General features: G+C 42.5%; 1 protein-coding gene across 1 annotated transcript in view; it reads left to right on the forward strand.

The window, feature by feature from the left end:
• The first annotated feature begins 2,192 nt into the window (after positions 1-2,192).
• ACAD9 (acyl-CoA dehydrogenase family member 9) overlaps positions 2,193-22,115 on the forward strand; it is a 40,683-nt gene continuing 20,760 nt past the window's right edge. Inside the window, exons 1-3 of the mRNA XM_045990742.1 lie at positions 2,193-2,366; positions 8,305-8,398; positions 21,989-22,090. Coding sequence (XP_045846698.1) covers positions 2,217-2,366; positions 8,305-8,398; positions 21,989-22,090 — 346 coding nt within the window. The 5' untranslated portion in view covers positions 2,193-2,216. The remainder of the gene's footprint in view (positions 2,367-8,304; positions 8,399-21,988; positions 22,091-22,115) is intronic.

Consider the following 22,115-nt stretch of genomic DNA (forward strand, 5'->3'; position numbering starts at 1 on the left):
TGCACACCACTCAACCTTGAGACCCAGCTTTTGTAATCTCACTTCTTGTTTTGCCTGTGGGGTTATTCAAAGGCGGTTATTTCCAAAGGCCTTCCAGTGAAGCCAAGTGCTGAAATGAGCAAGTATTGAACACAGATGAAGAAACGAGCTGTCAAACCTTTCAAAGTTAAAGACAGAACGGATAACACAGATTGCAGAAGATGCTTGCAAATATTATGCAACCAAAAAAGTTTCTGAGCTCTTTCCCCTTGATGTCGTCATCAAGTCAACCTTTTATTGGGCTGGGCTGGCAAAGCATGATGAGATGACAGATTTCTCACTGTTCTCCAGGAGTTCAAACAGAGGCAGAAAGCAGTTCCCTGTATTGTGGTAAATCTTCCTGGAGGAGGATGACTTAAGACCAACAGAGAGTGTCAACTTGCCCTGGGTCAGTTATGGCTGGGCCTGACTATGCAGCTCTGGGGGACTGCCAGGCCCTCCTCCCTGGGCTGGATGGCCTTTCCCATACCACCCTATTGCACTGTAAAAAACATCCCTTCTGGGTTCCCTCTATAGCTTCTCTTCCTCCACCTGCCTTTTAAATTGGTGTTTCTAGATGTAGTTTTGGAATGTAAGTGAGGTCTGGACAGCCAAGAAAGAATTCCTGAGATGTCTTTTGTGCAAAAAGGTGGTTTTATTAAACCATACGGACAGGGCCCTTGGGCAGAAAAGACTGCTGCCCTGAGATTCTGAGGAACAACTGATTATATACTTTGGGGTTGGGGGAAGTAAAGATCAGGGAAGTTTCAAAAGGATTCTCCTATGCTAAGGAAGACTCACAGGAAACCTCAGGCCTGGCTATTGTCAAACCAAGGTTGTTTAACATTTAGATAGTTGGGAGCTTCCGGAAGGAGCTTATACTCTCTCTGCCTGCCTCAACTATTTGTCAGTGGGCTGCAGAGTATAAGGACAGTTAATTTTATCTACATTTCCTTCTGGAAGGTTACTGATAAGAATGCTTTTTTCCTGGTAAATCACTAAGACATTTGTGAACTGAGGGAGACTCCTGACTACGATCTCTGCAAGGTAACCGTTTGTTTTTCCTTCCCTTTGATTTCGGGCAGCCAGGAGTACCTGAACAATGTCACACAGATACCACCTGGGAGTTTTTTTTGGGGGGGGGCAGTTTGTGGGTGTCCACTTGCGCTTTGTCCTCAGCTCACTTTCTTGCTCCTTCATCATTTCCCAGGCATAGTTGTGACTCAGGAGTACTAGCCAGATCTCGTTCTGGCAGAACCTTCTGTTTTTCCCTTCCAAAATCGCTAGATGTAACATACATGAAAACTATGCAACAAAAGGTATCTTCATGAATCCACTTAAAAAGACCTAACGGGCACCTGGTGGCTCAGCGGGTTAAGCCTCTGCCTTCAGCTCAGGTCACGATCTCAGGGTCCTGGGATCCAACCCCGCATCGCGCTCTCCGCTCAGCGGGGAGCCTGCTTCCTCCTCTCACTCTGCCTCCCTGCCTACTTGTGATCTGTCAAATAAGTAGATAAATCTTTAAAATAAAATGCTGTAACATTAAGGGCACCTGGGTGGCTCAGTCTGTTAAGCGTCTGCCTTCGGCTCAGGTCAGGATCCCGTGATCCTGGAATAGAGCCCAGCATCCGGCTCTCTGCTCACCGGAGAACCTGCTTCTCCTCTTCCCTCCGCTGCTCCCCCTGCTTGTAGGTTTTCTGTCAAATAAATGAAAAACATCTTAAAAAAAAAAAAACACACAAACAAAAAACCCCGCCACATTACACATCCTGAGTTTCCCTCCAGAGGGAACCAATATTGAGAATCCCTCTCCCATTTCCTTTAGATTTGCCGCGTCCTCGTCGCCCCAGCTGGCGACAGGGAAGCAAGGGAGATAGCTGGGCCCGCGCTGGGTCTGCCGCGGGCCGAGAAGTTTGGGGGTGTGTGTCTGGCGCAACCACCCAAGCACTTCATATCAAAAGTTTTCCCGTTGCCACTAAAGGCCCAGCAAGAGGTTTCCAACATGGCGTCGGGCCCGCCCCTGGGACCTCCCCCTCGGGGGAAGCAGCGCAAGCGCAAAGGCGAAGGGCGTCGCAAATGCCGACCAGGGGCGTGGCTCAGGCCAGTGGCGTCATCCCAAGGCGCCTGCAGGGTGCACGTGACTGAGGCGTTAAAAAAGACTTGCGGGCGCGGAGTTCGCGTGGATCACGTCAGGCGGCATGGCTGTCTCTGTCCTCGTATCGCGCAGGGCGATAGTGGCGCGCGCCTCCCGGGCTCTGGTGGCTTTCGCCACGAGCCGGCGCCTGCTGCGCTCCAGCCCGCCGAGCCGAGCTTTCGCCAAGGAGCTCTTCCTGGGCAAAATCGAGAAGGTAAGGCCGAGCCCTGGCCTCCCCTTGCTCTCTTGCCTCCCGCTTTTTGCCCTTTGGCAGGAAAGAGGTCAAAGTGAGAGTCCCCACACCTGGCTGATATGTACGCCCGCCAGGCGGAGGTGTGCTAAAACTCCCAAGTTCCGAGTCCTTCCAGAATCTTTCAAGGTAAAGGGAAGAATCTAGGCTACGGGCCCTGAGAATCAGTCTACAGTTCTGACAGCTAATTCTTGTTAGGCCAATTTGGGGAACCCTAGGCGAGGTGGTCACTGAGCAACTCTCAGCTCAGCGTTTTGCCCCGGAAACGTTCGGGGCTTCCTCTGTGTTTACTAAATAGCTCAGACCGTGACCGTGGTGCTCTTTTGTTCGTTTCCAGCGGCTCCTTAGCTTTCACGGCTTGAGTTCCAGCTCCTCACCCTGCCTCTGCAGGCTGGCTCCAAGGTGCCTTCCACATCCGGTCCCTTCCATCGGTGGTATATAACCCAACAGTAACCTAGCTGTTACTCATTATCCTCTTGTTAATAGATTTGACGGTTGTGCGACTTTCATCCTCAGTTCTTTCAGCCTTAAAATGGAGCTAGTTACGTCCTGCCTCACAGATGTGTTGTAAAGTCAGATTTGTAATGGGCGGAAATGCTTTTTAAACTGTCAGGTGCTGTTAGATGCAAGAGGCAGCAGAATAGGTAATGTTTCCCGACTTCACCACTTAGTAGTCTTGTGATCTTGAATTAGTCACTTCACTTTCCTGTGCCTGAGTGTGCTAATCTACAAAATAGTGAAAGTGGTACTTGCCCTCTCTTAAAAGTGTGGTGCAAAGCAAAGGAAAAAAAAGTGTGTAAAATGCTTTGAGGTAGGCTGGAATATTGGCTGGTACTATTGTTTAAGGAGTTATTCTCTGTTTTTAAGACTGTTCCTCTAATCAGTCAGGCAGTACAGGTGCAGAAGTTGAAACTCAGAGTGGTTTGCCCTGCTGGGAAGTGCAAAGCCAGTTGTTAACGTTTGAGAAACCATCCTTCCCAGAACCTGGGGCTACTGGGGCACTTGGTCCTGGGATATCTATCATGCCTTCCAGCACATTGGTGAAAAGACCACAAATCTTTCATGTTTCTCTTTCTCCAGGCTTCTTGCACCACCTCCTCCATCCTCACTCACCTGTCAACTTTGCTTCTTGTTTCACTGAGAAAGTACGTGCAGAGCAGAACCTCCACCACCGCATTTATCCCTCCTCCCCACAGGTGTACCCATAGGGTCTACAGTCGATTATTATGGATGATAAGAGTAGGGTATCTACCTACTCTTAGCAAACCAACCTCATCACTAGACCCCATGCTTCTCACCTACTCAGGGGCATTGATCCAGTAATTCTCTCCTTTCTTACCTACATCAGTGATTGTACCCTCTCTGCTGCATCCGGAACTCAGACCATTGGAGCTTCTGTCCTTAACAGTCTAAAATTGCTCTTTTGTGAAGTCAGTTAGTGACTTCCATGTTGTCAAACCTAGTGGTCTCTTCTCATCTTCCTTGACGCAGTTCATCACTCCTGGCTTCTAAAAATCCATTCTCTCCTGGCTTTTCTATTGACTTCATTGGCTGATCCATCTCAGTTTCCTATGCTGGTTCTTTTTAGCTCCTTAACCTCTAAACATTGGCCAGTCTTTCTGACTAGCCCATTCAGAGTTGGGAATTTTCTCTTTTTGTTTTTTTGAATTGTTTTTAAATTTTTAATTCCAGTGTAGATAGCATTCAGTGTTATATTAGTTTGAGGTATACAATATAGTGAGTAAACAATTCTAATCATTACTCAGTGCTTATCTTGTAAGCGTACTCTAATTCTCCTTCACCTGTATCACCCATCCCTCGACCCACCTATGCTCTGGCAACCATCTGTTTGTTCTCTTCAGTTAAGATTCTCTCTTTTTGGGACACCTGGATGACTCAGTCGGTTAAGCAGCTGCCTTTGGCTCAGGTGATCTCCAGCGTTCTAGGATTGAGTGGATTGAGTCACACATCAGGCTCCTCACTCAAGGAGCCTGCTGCTCCCCTGTTTGTGCCTTTTTCTCTTTCTCTGACAAATAAAATCTTTAAATTAAAAAAAAAAAAAAAAAGAGCCTCTTTCTTTGGGTGCCTGGGTGGCTCAGTTGATTAAGAATGTTCCTTTGGCTCAGGTCATGATCGCAGGGTCCTGGGATAGAGTCCCTCCTTGGGCTCCCTGCTCAGCAGGGAGTCTACTCCCTTTCACTGTCCTTCTCTGCTCTCTTTCTCTCTAACTCCCTCTGTCTCTTAAATAACTAAAATCTTTAAAAAGAATCTCTTAGTTTCTCTCTCTCTCTCTCTTTTTTCCTCTTTGCTCATTTGTTTTGTTTCTTGTGTTCCGTATATGAGTGAAATCATATGGTATTTGTCATCTCTGACTGGCCTATTCACTTAGCGTTATACTCTCGAGGCCCTGACTTTTTTTTTTTTTTTAATGTCCACTATAGTAACATGCAGTGTTAAAGTGTTAAGTTTCAGTTGAATCTTTTTTCTTTTTTTTTTAATTGAAGTATAGTTAACACACAGTGTTACGTTAGCTGTAGGTATACAACATAGTGATTTGACAAGTCTGTACTTACGCTTATTACAACTGTAGCTGCCTCCTGTCACCATACAACACTACTAAAGGACCATTGACTATTCCCTATGCTGTACCTTTCCTCCCCGGAAGCCTGTACCTCCCACTCGTCTTCACCCATTTTTCCCATCCTGCCTCCTCTCACACCCATTAGTTCTCTGTATATTTGGGTCTGTTTTTCAAAGTTGGGGTTTTCTGAGGCTCAGTCTGTAGACCTCTGTCTTTTTTTTTTTTTTTTTTTGGTAAAGATTTTATTTATTTATTTGACAGACAGAGATCACTAGTAGGCAGAGAGGCAGGCAGAGGGCAGGGGTGGGGGTGGGGGGGGTGGGAAGCGGGCTTCCCACTGAGCAGAGAGCTGGATGCAGGGCTCCATTCCAGGACCCTGAGATCACCCAGTGAGCCCCGCCCCCTGCCCCCAGGTGGCCCTGTAGATCTCTCTTTACCCACAACTCCTCCTTTAATCTAGTTTAGTCTGTGACTTTATCAGAATCCTGACGACTCTAATAAATTTCTCCAGACCAGATTTCTCCCCTGAACTCCAGGCTCTTGATATCTACCATTTTACCCAAGAGTTCCACTCAGATGTCTAACAGGCACCTCAGATTTAGCATGTCTGAAACCCGAGTTCCTGGTGTGGCCACCCAGTCTTGCTCCTCCCCTTCAGCATCTTTTTTTTCTTTTTTTAAGATTTTATTTATTTATTTGACAGACAGAGATCACAAGCAGGCAGAGGTGGGGGGGGGGAGCAGGCTCCCTGCTGAGCAGAGAGCCTGATGTGGGGCTTGATCCCAGGATGCTGAGATCATGACCTGAGCCGAAGGCAGAGGCCCAGCCTCCTGAGCCACCCAGGCGACCCCCGCCTCCATCATCTTTATCGGAGATGGTAGGGTGGCTCTGTTGTTCACTTACTTGGGCCAAACACCTGGAATCCCCGTGGATGCCTCTTATTCTCATAATCCACGTCTAAGCTAACAGCAAATCCTGATTTCCTCTACTTGCGGGATATATTTAGAATCTGACCACTTCTAAGCCCCTCCCGTGCTACTGCCCTGATTCAAGCTGACATCATCTCACAGCATTACTGGGATTTGAGCCGGAACATGGCATTTGAGATGCTTAGACTGTCCAAATAAAGAGAAGCCGTCGAGGTCCTCTAGGCCTGTAGCTGTCCTTGCCGCTCTCGGCCGGACCCTTGCTATTCCTGGAAATGTCCCAGGGGCTACTGCAGGGACCAGTGGGGAGTTGAATGGGAAGCATTTGGGTGACCTCCCCACCTGCATCCTCAACCTGAGCAGCTCGACTTTTAACTGTTTTACATATTTGGTTTCCATAGTAGACTTATTTGAGAAACTGGTTCCACTGCTTCAAAAACTTTAAAAACTGCTGCTAGATATCAAGCCCAGCACCCACAAGGCATCCCACTGGGATTTTGAACATTGCTCCTATATGCACTTGAGATCTCTCTTCCTGTAGCAGTTATCCTTTGGTTGTAGGTGAGGGCCAACTAGCTACCAGGCTGTTTGTTCTCTTTTCTCACCTCGTGTGGTCACTGGTATCAGGACAGAATCATCTTCCTCTAACACCGCCCGTTGCACAAGCCCATAGGAACCTGTGAGCCTAGGTTGAGCTTCTGTGTGTTCAGCTAAGCAGCTGGCTTTGTTCTGAGAGGATGTGAGTGATGAAAGTCTCCACATAGTTTCCATCTAGACCATCTTGAGGGCAGGGTCAGGGATGGCCTGGAGGCAGGAATTCCTTTTAGTCTGCTGGCTCTTTCGGCTAGGAACCCACCCCAAGCCTGTAGTCGCAGGTTCTGGGACCAGAACTTGGGGGCATGATTTTAGAGTGGACAGGCTTCAGTGGCTGATTAGATACACAAGAGGCTAGAGGGGGAACACTGAGGACCCTTCTGTTTTGAAGACCTTTCTTGAACACTTGGTGGGAGGTGCCATGAGGAGAGGCAGGACTCCTGGGGGCTGGCAGCCTGTGGCCTGGGACATCCTCTTTCAGCTGTTAATGAGACCAAATCCAAGTACTCATCTAGGTCCTCCTGCTGTGCTGGCAGCTGCAGGGGTGGCAGGAACCCAGAAAGCCAGGAGAGCTAAGGACACAACAGGTAATAGGTAATAACAGTAGTTTAAGGCAATATATAGTGAGGGCCTAGTGAGAATCCTAGGTCAGCCAGAAACACTGGCCATTGACAGTTTGAGACAGACTTAAAGCTCAGCTGTTTTCCAGGCTTTCAAGGCAGAAACAAGAGCAGACCAGTGTCTTATACAAGTTATTACAGCTTCTTCATATTCCAGGATACACCTTATCTCTCTTTTTTTTTTTTTAATTTTATTTATTTATTTGACAGAGATCACAAGCAGGCAGAGAGAGAGGGGGAAGCAGGCTTCCCGCCGAGCAGAGAGCCCGATGCGGGGCTTGATCCCATGACCCCGGGATCATGACCTGAGCTGAAGGCAGAAGCTCAACCTACTGAGCCACTCAGGTGCCCCAGCACCTTATCTCTTTTGAGCCTCCCCTTCTGAGGGGTCAACTGTAACAGAAGAGAAGCTGACCCTGAGAAGGGCCAGGTCACACATGTAAGTGGTGGGGCCAGAGTTGAATTCAGGTTGATGTGGCCCAACAGCCGGGTCTCCTGCAGTGATCCTCCTGTGAGTCGATGTCCTCGGAACTGGAGGGACAGAGGCTGGAGTGCATAGCCGGGCAACAACCCAGCAAGATGTGGCCAGGTCACTGTCTTGTATTCTCATGGGCGCAGTGGGCATGGCATCTTCGGAACTCACAAAATAACCAGCGTAGAATTTTACATTTCAGTAGAGAGCTTTCCCTCCTATTGCCTTTCACAATCCTCCCCACAGCGTTGAGTAAATATTTACCTGCATGTTACAGGCAGGGCAGTGGAAGCGTGGAGAGGGGAAGGGCTTTGGCTGAGGCCACCCAGTTAGCAGGCTGCAAATCAGGGAACAGAGCCCAGGGCTTTGAAATGTTAGGGCTCTTTGTTTCATGGGACAATCTGCCCAACTTGTTACTGATAGGGAAAGCAGAGCAAAAGCCGGAAGAAGCCTGCTTGAGTTGGGTAGAAGATGTCTCTCGGTGGAGGAATCTAATGCACAGTTTCTGTTCCAGGACTTGAGCTCTACTTCTGTCAGTGAGTACTGCCCAGCCTGCCAGATACGGAATCCAGCAACTCTTTCTCCCCTTTTGCTTCTGGGCCCTTTGGCTAATAGCAAGTGTAGCATCTGTTTTCTCCCCTTCTGATGGATGTCACCATGATGGGAAGTTTCTAAAAATTAAATTTTCAGTAAATGTTTATCATTTTAGAAAGAAGTTTTCCCGTTTCCAGAAGTTAGCCAAGATGAACTTAATGATATCAATCAGTTTTTGGGACCTGTAGAAAAATTCTTCACTGAAGAGGGTATGTATGATCTTCTTTATCATTACTAATTTCCATTTTAAGGACCGTTGCTTTGATACTTACATTAGAAGCAATATACATAAGGGAAGCTCTTTTGAATGTCATTAATCATATAGAAATAATATCTTGGTAATATTTTGCTTAATCATCCCACTTGCTTTAAAATTTAAGAAACAAAGCAGATGAACATTAGGGAAGGGAAGGAAAAATAAAATCAGACAAAATCAGAGGGCATGGTGCCTGGGTGGCTCAGTGGGTTAAAGCCTCTGCGTTTGCTCGGGTCATGATCTCAGGGTCCTGGGATTGAGCCCTTCATCGGGCTCTCTGCTCAGCAGGGAGCCTGCTTCCCCCCTCTCTCGGCCTGCCCCTCTACCTACTTGTGATCTCTCTCTGTTAAATAAATAAATAAAATCTTAAAAAAAAAAAAATCAGAGAGGGAGACAAACCATAAGAGACTGTTAACTCTAGGAAACAAACTGAAGGTTGCTGGAGGGGAGGGGGTCAGGGGATAGAGTAACTGGTGACGGGCATGAAGGAGAGAGCACTTGAAGTAATGAGCACGGGGCATTCAGTAGAACTGATGAATCACTGAATTCCACCTCTGAAACTATCTAAACCATCTCTATTGCTATTTAATTAGAAGGCATCTAGTTTAGTGTTTCTCAGTGTATATGTGGTGAAGGATTGCTTTTAAACATTTCCAGACTGTTGCAAACCAACACTTTTGTAACATACGATAAAATGACAACTAGGAAAATGGACGGGAAAAAAACCACAGAGACCTACAAAATATAAATCCATTGATCATGTGGTTGGTTTTTTGGCAGTGTAAAATTGCTGTGTGTTTTTAAAGGTTTACTCTCTCTTAGCTTGTTATGAACCAGGAGTAGTCTAGCAGCTTGCAGACCACAGGTCAAGAGCACCGGTGTGGCCTGAAGATCCCTCCATTAGACCGTTCAGCCAGTCCTTTGACAGGGCTGCGTCTTGATGGAGGGAGCTCTCTGGGGAGTTCAGTGATGATTGATTGACAGTAGTATTTCTCTAGCACTGAGGATCCCAAAAGGTTCTTCGTTATGTGGGTTTTATCTATGAATATGTGCCCTGCTAGAAGATTAAAACAAAAATTTTAAAAATACTGTGTTCATTTATTACTTTATTTAAAAGTCATGAAAAGCCCAGTACATGTTAGCAAACAATATTTTAAATGAGAATATTTATTTACAAACAAGCAGACAAAAATAGTGAGAAATATGGTTTTAGTTTCACAGATCTTTTTAATATTCGGCTTATTGTTACATACAACAATAGATACCAGAATCTAGCCAGAACCAGGTAGAATCCAGCTGGATTCTCATTATTTTCTGCATTTAATCTGTGATGCATATCTTATTGCTCCAGGAAAACCCCATTGTACACTCATGATAGGATTAGAATTTTTTAAAAAGGCAATATTTTACTATTTTATTTTACTATTATTTTAATATATATTTATATAATATTTTACTATTATTAAAATAGCTTTGGCCTGGTGGACCTCCTTGAAGTGTTTCTGTCCGTGTGCACACCCTCCCCCCAGCACACTCACAGAAATTCTACATCACTAACACTTGTTCTGTTGCTGGTTTGAAAAGTTGCTTTGTTGTGTATAATTATCTTTTATTTAGAAATATTTGTTCTGTTTTGTTCTAGTGGTTATCTTCCTAATTGTATCTTTTCTTAGTTCCTTGTTGTTTTACTTAAACTTCTACAATCTGATTTGTCAGGGTTTTCATAAGCTTTATAGAGGTATAATTGATTTATAATAAGTTACACCTACTTAAAGTGTAGTGTTTGATAAATTTTGATATATATGTGCCCCCATATTAATGAACAAATTGTTATGCTAGTAGTCTTTCGGACCCATATATTAGATTCACATTTTCTAGGCCCTTATATGCTTTATATATAAATTATTTTTAATTTCTCTGCCTAATTTTTTTGAAATAGTCCTAGTATTTCCACCTTATTGGAAGTAAGTGTATCCAAAATTTATATTCAGAGTCAAAAGTAGAAATTTTCCCCAAATGGTATAGATTGTCCTCATCAATCTCGTCTCCCAATGTTTATGAAACTTCTGTTTTCTTGAACAGTAGAAACATTACATTTCCGTGTCTTAATCTTTGACAGTGTGGTATTACAAAAAAAATTGCTTTTCTTCTCTTACTGTATAGTTCAGTCATCTTCATATGTTCTTAAACCTTGCTAGTCACTTGTTATTTCATTTTCCTCTTTCTTTTCCCCCTTTCATTTCCCTTAGAATATTAGTGTTTTTGTTACTGGTTTCTTTTTTTTTTTTTTTTCAAAGATTTTATTTATTTATTTGACAGATCACAAGTAGGCAGAGAGGCAGGCAGAGAGAGAGGGGGAAGCAGGCTCCTCGTTGACCAGAGAGCCTGATGCAGGGCTCGATCCCAGAACCCTGGGATCATGACCTGAGCTGAAGGCAGAGGCTTTAACTCACTGAGCCACCCAGGCGCCCCTTGTTACTGGTTTCTAGGAGATCATTTATGACTAACCATTTGCCATGCATTGCACATGAAATATCATGTGTTCTCACCACCAGTTCACTGTGATGTTTTACTTTTTGGTTGTACAAAAATTGTGTATTCAAATATAATAATGTTCTTTAAAAAATACATCTATGTATCCCCAAGGGGCCATCAACACAATTAAGTTAATAAACATATCCATTACCCTAAATGCTTTCTCTTGCTCTTCTCATCCCTTCTCATCCCCACCCGTCCCCAGGCAACCACTGATGGGCTCTCTGTCACTGTAGATTAGTTTGCATTTCCTGGAATTCTTTTTAAATAGAATTCTACATTACATACATTTTCGCGTAGCTGCGTAGCTGCTTCTGGTATAATTTCGAGTTTCAATCCTTTTGGGGGTGGGGAGGGGTAGAGGGAGCGAGAGAATCCTAGCTTGGAGCCCAACATGGGGTTCAGTCTCCCAATCCTGAGATCCTGACCTAAGCCGAAATCGAAAATCAGACACTTAACCGGCTGAGCCACCCACGCGCCCCTGGTTCATTCCTTTTTAACACTGAGTAGTATCTCTTTGTGTGGATATACCACAGTTTGTTCATTTGCCCACCTATTAACTGACTTTCAGTATGTATTCGGATTTTAGCTATCACAGAAGATGTGAATATTTTTCTGTGAGTCTGATGTAGACAGACATATGCTCACATTTCTCTTGGGGAGGTATGAAGGAGTGGAATATCTAGATTATAAGGTAGGTTCATGTTTAACTTTTTAAGTAACTGCCAAACTGTTTTCCAGAGTTAATTACTTTACATTCTCACCAGTTATTAAAGTTCCAGTTGATCCATATTTTCACTAACATTTGGTATGTCAGTCGCATTCTTGTGTGTGTGTTATGGTATCTCATTGTGGTTATAATTTTCATTTCCCTAATAACTAGTAATGTTAGGCATCTTATGTGCTTATTTGCCATCAGTATATCTTCTTTAGTGAAATGTCTTTTAAATACTTATGCATTAAAAACTGGGATTGTCTTATTGTTGAGTTAAGAAGTCTATTCTACGTACAGGTCTTCTCTCTAGTACAAGTTCAGCAAAAATTTTCTTCTAGTCTGTGGCTTGATTTTTTTTTTTTTTTCATTTTATTAGCAAAAGTTTTAATGTTAAGTGAAATTTTTTCTTTTGTAGTTTATCTTTTTTTGTGTTTTATGTAAGAAATCTGCCAGACCCAAGGTCAGGATGATTTTTGTCTATATTTCTTCCAGAAGTCATTCAGATTTATGACCCCTTTCCAGTTAATTTTATATGTGACGTGAGGTAAAATTTGAGGATTTTTTTTTTTTTTTTTTTTTTTGCATACGACTGTCCCGTTGCTCCAGCAACATTTGTTGAAAAGGTTATCCTTTCCCTCTTAAATTCACTTGGTACCTTTGTTAGTCAAGTGACCAGAGGATTCTGGGACAGTAGCAGAGTAGGAATCACCAGAAATCTGTCTCCCCACCTGGACAACTGCAATGACAAAGTCTGTGTAATGTAACTAACTGCTTTTGGAACTCTGGAATTTGTTGAAGGCCTGCAGTTTCCAGGAGAGCATGAATAGTAAACTGCAGTTAATTTTCATCAGTTAGCTCTGAGCACAGCAACCGCCACCCATCTTCTACCTCCAGCGCCAAAGCAGGCAGCTATGCACCTATTCCTGGAGCAGCTTACACATGCTTTGGGGGAGCCAGAGTAGGGGGAAAAAAAAAAGACCTTATCTATCAAATATTAGGGTCATGTGCTCTGATTACAAGCCCTTATCCCTGTGGCCAGAGTGACTTGCAGGGGATTTAGGATGCTGTGCCTTTTTGCCCCCACCCCCTTCATTTTTCTTTCTCTTTCGGGAGCCAGATTGAAGATGAGGTCATTCAAAAGCAACCACATATGCAGGGGGAATCATAAAGCCACCACACATGCCCAGGGAAAGGCATGGATTCAGGAAACCTAAGAAGACCTTGGGTTTATACCTGGGGAACAGACATAGCCAACAGCAATTAAAAATAAAACAAAACAAACATAAAGCAAAAATCTACAGCAAACTTAGAAACTTTTGCACTGCAAACCATCACCTAAGGAATGGGAGAAAATACTTGTAAAAACCGTATGTTAGGTAAGGGATTACTATCTAAAATATACAAAGAACTCCTACAGCTCAGTAGCAAAAAACCTCCAGACAATCCAATTTTTAATTAGAATAATGCTTGCCACATAGACTAAGTCAGGAAATGTTTGCTCTTCTTCAGGTTTTGGTAAGACTTTGTGTAAAGCTGGTATGATTCCTTCCTTAAATATTTGGCAGAATTCACCAGTGAAAAATTTGACCCTTGAGTTTTCTTAATGGAAAAATTTTAAATAATTCAATTTTTTTAAAGATTTTACTTACTTGTTTGACAGCACAAGCAGGGGGAGGGGTAGAGGGAGAGGAAGAGGGACAAGCAGGCTCCCTGCTAAGCATGGAGCCCAGCGCAGGGCTTGAACCCAAGACCCTGAGATCATGACCTGAGCCAAAGTCAGACACATAACCGGCTGAGTCGCCCCAGCACCCCTAACTAATTCAATTTCTTTAATAGCTATAAGGCTATTTTGGCTACATAACTTGTGATTTTTTTTTTTTTTTAAGATTTTATTTATTTATTTGACAGAGGTCACAGGCAGAGAGGCAGGAAGAGAGAGGGAAAGCAGGTTCTCCACTGAGCAGACAGCCTGACATGGGGCTCGATCCCAGGACCCTGAGACTATGACCTGAGCTGAAGGCAGAGGCTTGACCCACTGAGCCCACCCAGGTGCCCCAAGTTAAAGTTCTCTTATTGATTGTTCATATGTTGTCTGAGGCTATTCTTTTATGTGGAAGTGAGAGCATAGTAGGAAATGTGGACATTTTATATACCAGTTAACAAGAAATGAAATATGAAATATTTATATACCAAAATTACTGCAAATAAAATGTGTCCCCAGACACAATTGATAATGCCTGTTAGACTTCCAAATTATTTTGAATATAAGCTAGGGTCCTATATTGTTTATAACAATACAGTTAAATTAGATGATTTTTTACTCCCTGAGGACAAGTTTATCCTTTATGCTTTTTGGAGTGAAATGATCATTTTATTTTGTTATTTTCTTTTTAATTGAAGTGTAATTGATATATATTATTAGTTTTAGGTGTACAGCATAGTGATACAATGCTTATATACATTGCAAAGTGATCACCAGTATAAATCTAGCTAGTGTTGGTTGCTGTACAAAGTTGTTACATATTATTAACTGTATTCTTTATGCTATACATTATATTGCCATGTCTTATTTATTTCCTAACTAGAAGTTTGTGTCATTTAATTCCCTTCCCCTATTTTGCCTTTCCCTCCATTCCCACCCCCCCCTGCCCCCCCACCTCTGGCAACCACCATATTGTTTTCTGTGTCTGTGAGTCTGTTTCTGTTTTGGTTGTTTGGTTTTTAGATTCCACATGGAAGTGAAATTGTATGGTCTTTTTCTGTCTTACTCAGTTCACATAGTGTGATACCCTCTAGATCTATTCATCTTGTTGCAAATGACTTGATTTCATTTTTTTTTAACGGCTGAGTTTATGTATACTACATTTTCTTTATTCATCTGTCGATGGACGCTTAGGTTGCTTCTGTATTTTGGCTATTGTCAATAACGTTCTTGTAAAGGTAGAGGTTGATGAATTTTTTCAAATTAGTGTTTTTGCTTTCTTCATACAAATACTTAGAAGTGGAATTACTGGATTGTATGGTGGTTCTATTTTTAATTTTTTTTTAAAGATTTTATTTGTTTATTTGACAGAGGGAGACACAGCGAGAGAGGGAACATAAGTAGGGGAAGTGGGAGGGGGAGACGCAGGCTTTCTGATGAACAGGGAGCCTGATGCAGGGCTCGATATGGGTCTCAATCCCAGGACCCCAGGATCATGACTTGAGCCAAATGCAGATGCTATACGACTGAGCCATCCAGGCACCCATCTAGTTTTAATTTTTTGAGGAACTTCCTTACCGTTTTCCACAGTGGCTGCACCATTTTGCATTCCCACCAACAGTACAAGAGGGTTCTTTTTTCTCCACATCCTCACCTGTTACTTCTTACCTTTTTGATGCTAACCATTCTGACATGTCTGAGGTGATATTTCATTGTGGTTTTGAGTTGCCTTTCTCTGATGTCTTTGGTCACCTCTGTGTATTCTTTGGAGAAATGTCTGTTCACATTATCTGCTCGTTTTTTAGTTGGTTGGATTGTTTGGTTTTTGACATGGAGTTGTGAGTTCTTTATATATTTTGGATATAACCCCTTATTGGTTATGTATCACTTGCAAACACCTTCTCCCATTCAGTAGGTTGCCTTTTTATTTTGTTGATGGTTTTCTTTGCTGCACAGAAGCTTTTTAGTTTGATAGTCCCATTGATTGATTTTTGCTTTTGTTTCCCTTGCCCGGAGACACAGAGCCAAAAAAAATCACTGCTCAAACCAATGTCTAAGAACTTACTGCTTGTGTTTTCTTCTAGGAGATTTATGGTTTCTGGTCTTATATTTAAATCTTTAATCAATTTTGAGTTTATTTTTGTTCTTGATATTAAAAAAGGTCCAAAAAAAAAAAAAAAGAAAGAAAAGAAAACGGTCCAGTTTCATTGTTTTGAATGTAGCTGTCCAGTTTTCCCAACAGTGTTTATGGAGGAGACTATTTTCCCCATTGTATATTCCTGCCCCTTTTGTCAAAGACTAAATGACCTTAAAAGTGTAGGTTTATTTCTGGACTCTGTTCTCACTGATCTCTATGTCTGTTCTTGTGGTAGTACCGTACTGTGTTTATTACTATAGCTTTGAACTTCAGGGACCATGATACCTCCAGCTTCATTCTTCTTTCTCAAGGTTGCTTTGGCTATTTGTAATCTTTTGCGGTTCATACAAATTTTAGGATTATTTATTCCGTTCTCTGTGAAGAATGCCACTGTTATTTTGATACATATTGCGTTAAATCTATAGATTTCTTTGGGTAGTGTTGACATTTTAATGACATTCTCCCAGTCTGTGAGCATGGTGTAGGCATACCTCAGAGATACTGTAGGTTTGGTTCCAGACTACCACAATAAAGCATGTCAAATGAATTTTTTGTTTTCCCAGTGCATATAAAAGTTACGTTTACACTACATCAGTGTATTAAATAGTGTACATTAGCATTATGTCTTAAAAATGTACATACCTTTTAAAAAATTTTTATTTATTTGACTGCAGGGAGAACAGAGGGAAAAGGAGAAACAGGCTCCTCACTGAGCGGGGAGTCCAATATGATACTTAGTCCTAGGACCCTGGGATCATGACCTGAGCTGAAGGCAGATGCTTAACTGACTGAACCACCCAGATGCCCCAAAAATGTACATACCTTTTATTTATTTATTTATTTATTTAAAGAGGATCACCTTTTTTTTTTTTTTTTTTTTTATTTGACAGAGAGAGGGGTCACAAGTAGGCAGAGAGGCAGGCAGAGAGAGAGGGAGAAACAGGCTCCTCACTGAGCAGAGAGCCTGATGCGGGGCTCAATCCCAGGACCCTGAGATCATGACCTGAGCCGAAGGCAGAGGCTTAAACCACTGAGCCACCCAGGTGCCCCTGTACATTCCTTTCATTTAAAAATACTTTATTGCTGAGGCACCTGGCTGGCTCAGTGAGTAGGGCATGAGACTTTTTTTTCATGCTTTTATTTACATTCTAGTTAGAGCCTGTGACTCTTCTTATTAAAGATTTTATTTATTTATTTGACAGAGATCACAAGTAGGCAGAGAGACAGGCAGAGAGAGAGAGAGCAGGTAAGCAGGTTCCCTGCTGAGCAGAGAGCCGGATGCAGGGCTCGATCCCAGGACCCTGAGACCATGACCTGAGCCAAAGGCAGAGGCTTAATCCACTGAGCCACCCAGGCGCCCCAAGAATGTGACTCTTGATCTTGCAGTTTTAAGTTTGAGCTTGTAGAGATTATTTAAAAATAAAAAATCTTAAAAAAAAACCACCCACATTGTATTGCTAAAAAATGCTGTCACCTTGAGCTTGCAGTAAGGTTTAGCCTTTTTGCTGGTGAGGGTGCTGCCTGGATATCGCTGCAGCTTCTACGTCAGGACTTGCTGCTTCACCTTGTACTTTTATGTCATGGAGACGGCTTCTCTCCTTGAACTCGTGAACCACCTCTGCCAGCTTCAGACTTTTCTTCTGCAGCTTCGTCACCTCGCCCAGCCTTCACATATTAAAGAGACTAAGGGCTTTGCTCTGGAGTAGGCCTTGGTCCTACGGAAATGTAGCTGGTTTGATCTTCTCTCCAGACCTTCCAGACTTACAACCTTCCCCACATCAGCTGTAGGGCTGTTTCACTTCTTCTCTTTTGTGTTCACTGGAGGCCATTATAGGGTTACTAATGGGCCTATTTTCAACATTGTGTCTCTGGGAAGAAAGAGGCCAGAGGAGAGGGAGAAGAGACTGGGAAAGTGAAGGAGTCCGAACATGTATGTTTATCAGTTAAGCTCACTGTCTTATGTAGGTGGAGTTCACGGCTCCCCAAAACAATTACAGTAAGTAACATTAAAGATCACTGACCACAGGTCATCATAACAAAATAATCATGAAAAAGCTTGAAATATTGTGAGAATTACCAAAATGGGACAGAGACACGAAGTGAGCAAATCCTGTTGGAAAAATGGCACAGTAGATTTGCTTGTCATGGGGTTGCCATAACCTTCAAGTTGTAAAAAAAAAATGCAGTATCTGTGAAGTGCCACTAAAATGAGGTATGCTTGTATGTTTTCCCATTTATTTTTGTCATTTTTAGTTTCTTTTCTTACCGCTTTGACGGTTTTCAGAATACAGGTGTTTTACCTCCTTATTGAAATTTATCCCTAGGTATTTTATTTTATTCTTTTTGATGCAGTTGTAAATGAGATTTTCTTAACTTCTCTCTCTCTCTCTTTTTTAAAGATTTTATTTATTCAGTTGACAGGGAGAGAGAGCACAAGCAGGGGGAGCGGCAGGGAGAGAGAGACGCAGATTCTCCACTGAGCAGGGAACCTGATGTGGGGCTTGATTCTAGGACCCTGGGATCATGACCTGAGCCTAAGGGAGATGCCTAACTGACTTCTCTTTCTGATAGTTCATTATTAGCATATAGAAATGCAACATTTTCATGTAGATTTTCTGTCCTTCACCTTTACTGAATTCATTTTTTGGAGGAGACTTCGGGGTTTTCTATGTATTGTATCATGTCATCTGCAAGTAGTAACAGTTTTAGTTCTTCCTTACCAATTTTTATGCCTTTTTCCTTGTCTGATTGCTGTCACTAGGACGACAGCAACGAATGAAACTGACAAGTGTGGGTATCCTTGTGTCAAGCCTGATCCTAGAGGAAAAGTGCTCAGCTTTTCACAGTTGAGTGTGAGGTTAGCTGTAGGTTTGTCATACGTGGTCTTTATTATGTGAGTTAAATTCCATCTATCCTTACTTTGTTGAGAGTTTCTTTTATCAAAAATGAATGTTGAATTTTATTAAGTGCTTTTTATGGCATCTGTTGTGTTGACCATGATTTTTAACCTTCTTTTCGTTAATGTGATGTGTCACGTGGATTTGCAGATACTGAACCATCCTTACAGGCCCAGGTAAATCCCATTTGATCATGGTGAATGATCCAGCTAATGTAGTACCGAATTCAGTCTGTTAGTATTTTGTTGGGGGTTTTTGGATCAGTGTTCCCTCAGGAACATCTGATTTTGGTGGTGTCTTTGGTTTTAGTCAAGGTTTGCTTTTTAAGTGTTGTTAGGTTGGAGCAGAGCATCCCGTAGAGCAGTGTTTCTCAACCTGTTTTTATTATTGATTCCCCCCAAATTCCTTCTAGACACTTCTCCCCTATTTACACCCCACTCATGAAATTTTAATTCCACAGTTATACCATGTATCTGTGTATTATTTGTGTTTCTGTTCTTTATCCATTAAAAATTTTTCTGCCCCACTCCAGAACCAGTTTTTATTACCTTTGGGTGCTGTTGCCCTTTTTGAGAATTCATGGTCTAGAGCTAATTCTTCTGTACTAGTGACATGTTCCTCGTTGCTCTTCTGCATGCCCTGTGGGTTTAGTATATGTTGAGGCAAGGAAAAAATTCCAGTCCCTGTTACTCCATCTTGGTTAGAAGTAGGGGTCTCTCCAAATCCTGACAGTTTCATATTATACATACATCCCAACCATTCCGACCCAAGAGAAGTGAAAACAGAGCTATGTAAAAACTTAAATATGAACGCTCATCATAGAAGCTTTATTTTTAGGGGCACCTGGGTGGCCCGTCAGTTAAGCATCTGCATTCAGCTCAGGTCATGATCTCAGGGTCCTGGGATCGAGCCCCGCATCAGGCTCCCTGCTCAGCAGGGTCTGTCCCTCCCCCCCACACTTGGTACACTCTCTCTTACATATAAATAAATAAAAATCTTTTTTAAAAAAATGGGTGACTGGGTGGCTCAGTGGGTTAAGCCTCTGCCTTCAGCTCAGGTCATGATCTTGGGGTCCTGGGATCAAGTCCTGCATTGAGCTCTCTGCTCGGTGGGGAGCCTGCTTCCCCCCTCTCTCTCTCTCTGCCTGCCTCTCTGCCTACTTGTGCTCTCTCTCTCTCTGTCAAATAAATAAAATCTTAAAAAAAAAAAAAAAAGGAAAGGAAAAGAAGCTTTATTTCTAAAAACCAAAACCTGAGAACCATCCAAATGTCAATTGAAAGGCGCATGGAGGGTTGCCTGGGTGGCTCAGTGGGTTAAAGCTTCTGCCTTCGGCTCAGGTCATGATCCCAGGGTCCTGGGATTGAGCCCACATCTGGCTCTCTGCTCAGCAGGGAGTCTGCCTTCCCACCCCACACCTCTGCCTGACTGCCTCCTTGTGATCCCTGTCTGTCAATAAATAAATAAAATCTTAAAAAAAAAATTAAAAAAAAAAGGCAAATGGATAAGCTTCTATAGAGTAGAATATTGAACAGTAAAAAGTATTATGATAAAGTAGTGATACATGCAGTGATATGGATGAATCTCAGAATCATCCTGGGTCAAAGAAGCCAAATCAAAGACTACCTGCCATATGATTTAAAACCCAAAATGGGCGCCTGGGTGGCTTGGTGGGTTAAAGCCTCTGCCTTCAGCTCAGGTCATGATCCCAGGGTCCTGTGATCGAGCAAAATTTTAAACCACTGTATTTGTAGTGTTTCCAATTTTCAAAGCCAGATTAAATTTGTAATCAAAGTTTAAATTTAGAACAAATTTAGAATCAAGATCAAAATGCCTAAGGAAAACTGATTTTCAAAATGTTCCTCAGGTTTCACAGAGTATGCATTACACGAAGTTCAAAATAGCAGACTGCTCCTCCATGCACGAAAGCATTAGACAATCTCTCAATTAAGAGACGCCGAGTCGGGGCGCCTGGGTGGCTCGGTGGGTTAAGGCCTCTGCCTTTGGCTCGGATCATGATCTCAGGGTCCTGGGATCGAGCCCCACGTCGGGCTCTCTGCTCAGTGGGGAGCCTGCTTCCTCCTCTCTTTCTCTCTGCCTGCCTCTCCTACTTGTGATCTCTCTCTCTCTGTCAAATAAATAAAATAAAATAAAAACAAAAACAAAAAACAAAATGAGAGGCGTCTGGGTGGCTCAGTTGATGGAGCAACTGCTTGTGGCTCGGGTCATGACCCTGGAGTCCCAGGATCGAGCCCCACATTGGGCTCCCTGCTCAGTGGTGAGTCTGCTTCTCCCTTGACCTCTCTCTCTTCTCATGCTCTCTGTCTCTCAAATAAAATCTTTTTAAAGTCTTTAAAAAAATTTTTTTTAGATCTTCTAAAAAAATAAAACTCAAAAATGCAAACTGATCTGTAGACAAAAAGATGATTCATGGTTGCCTGGGAATGGAAATGGGCTGATCACAAAGGAATATAAGGAAATTTTTTGTGGAAAAGGAAGGTGTTATTACTTACTTGGTGGGAGATTTCATGGACAAACATGTCAGGACCTAAAAAATTACGCATTATAAATATCTGGTTTATTATATGCTGCTTGTATATGTCAGTAAAGTTTAAAAAAAAAGACAATGAGAGATTTGGACTCCTGGGGAATCCATATTTCTCACTGGTGACTCATGTCCATAAAAACGCCCAAGTGGGGTGCCTGGGTGGCTCAGTGGCTAAAGCCTCTGCCTTCGGCTCAGGTCATGATCCCGGGGTTCTGGGATCAAGCCCCACATCGGGCTCTCTGCTTAACGGGGAGCCTGCCTCCTCCTCTCTCTCTCTGCCTGCCTCTCTGCCAACCTGTGATCTGTCAAATAAACAAAAAAAAAATCTTAAAAAAAAAAAACAAAAACGCCCAAGTGCACGTTATGGTGGTTTTTAAAAATTTATAATAGTAGTGAAGTTTAATATGCTGGCAGTTTGAAGAAGATTTTAATTAACTTGATTCAGGCACAAATGTGTACATACAAGGTATATAATTATTGACCTAATGCTAGTGATTGTTCCATTCTGCTCTAATGGACTTGAGTAGGTATTAAACAGAATAAACTGTCCTCAGAATCTGTGGGCTATGGTGAAAGAGTCACAGTTTCTGAAAATCAGGTAGACGTGGGTTCAGATAATGCCCAGAGTTTGGCTGTCTAGCCTGACATTTTAGGACAGTTCTGGAAGTTGTGTACTTATTTAATTTTCTAGAAGGTAATGATAATAAAAAAATAGAGGTATAGTATGCCTTCAGAAAAGTTCATCTGCTGCAGTTTCACATAGCAAATACACCCATGTGAATAGCATCCGGATCAAGAAACAGAACACTACCTGGTACAGGCCATTTTTTGAAATATAATGTTGGCTGGGCTCATTAGATGAAATTGAACAGATGCTGAATAACTGACCAGACATGTCGATTTTGAAGTTTCTGACCCTGGGAGTATATGCTATACGAAAATTGTTCTGTTCGCTTTTATCTTTGTAGACATAGCTTATATTTTGCTTAATTAAAATATTTCTTCTTGGTAGTGGACTCTGAAAGAATTGACCGGGAGGGAAGAATTCCAGACGAAACGTTAGAGAAATTGAAGAGCCTAGGGCTTTTTGGGATGCAAGTCCCAGAAGAATATGGTAAGTAAGGAAAACACTACCCTGC

Source organism: Meles meles, chromosome 20 (genome assembly GCF_922984935.1).
Source record: "Meles meles chromosome 20, mMelMel3.1 paternal haplotype, whole genome shotgun sequence".
NCBI lineage: Eukaryota > Metazoa > Chordata > Mammalia > Carnivora > Mustelidae > Meles > Meles meles.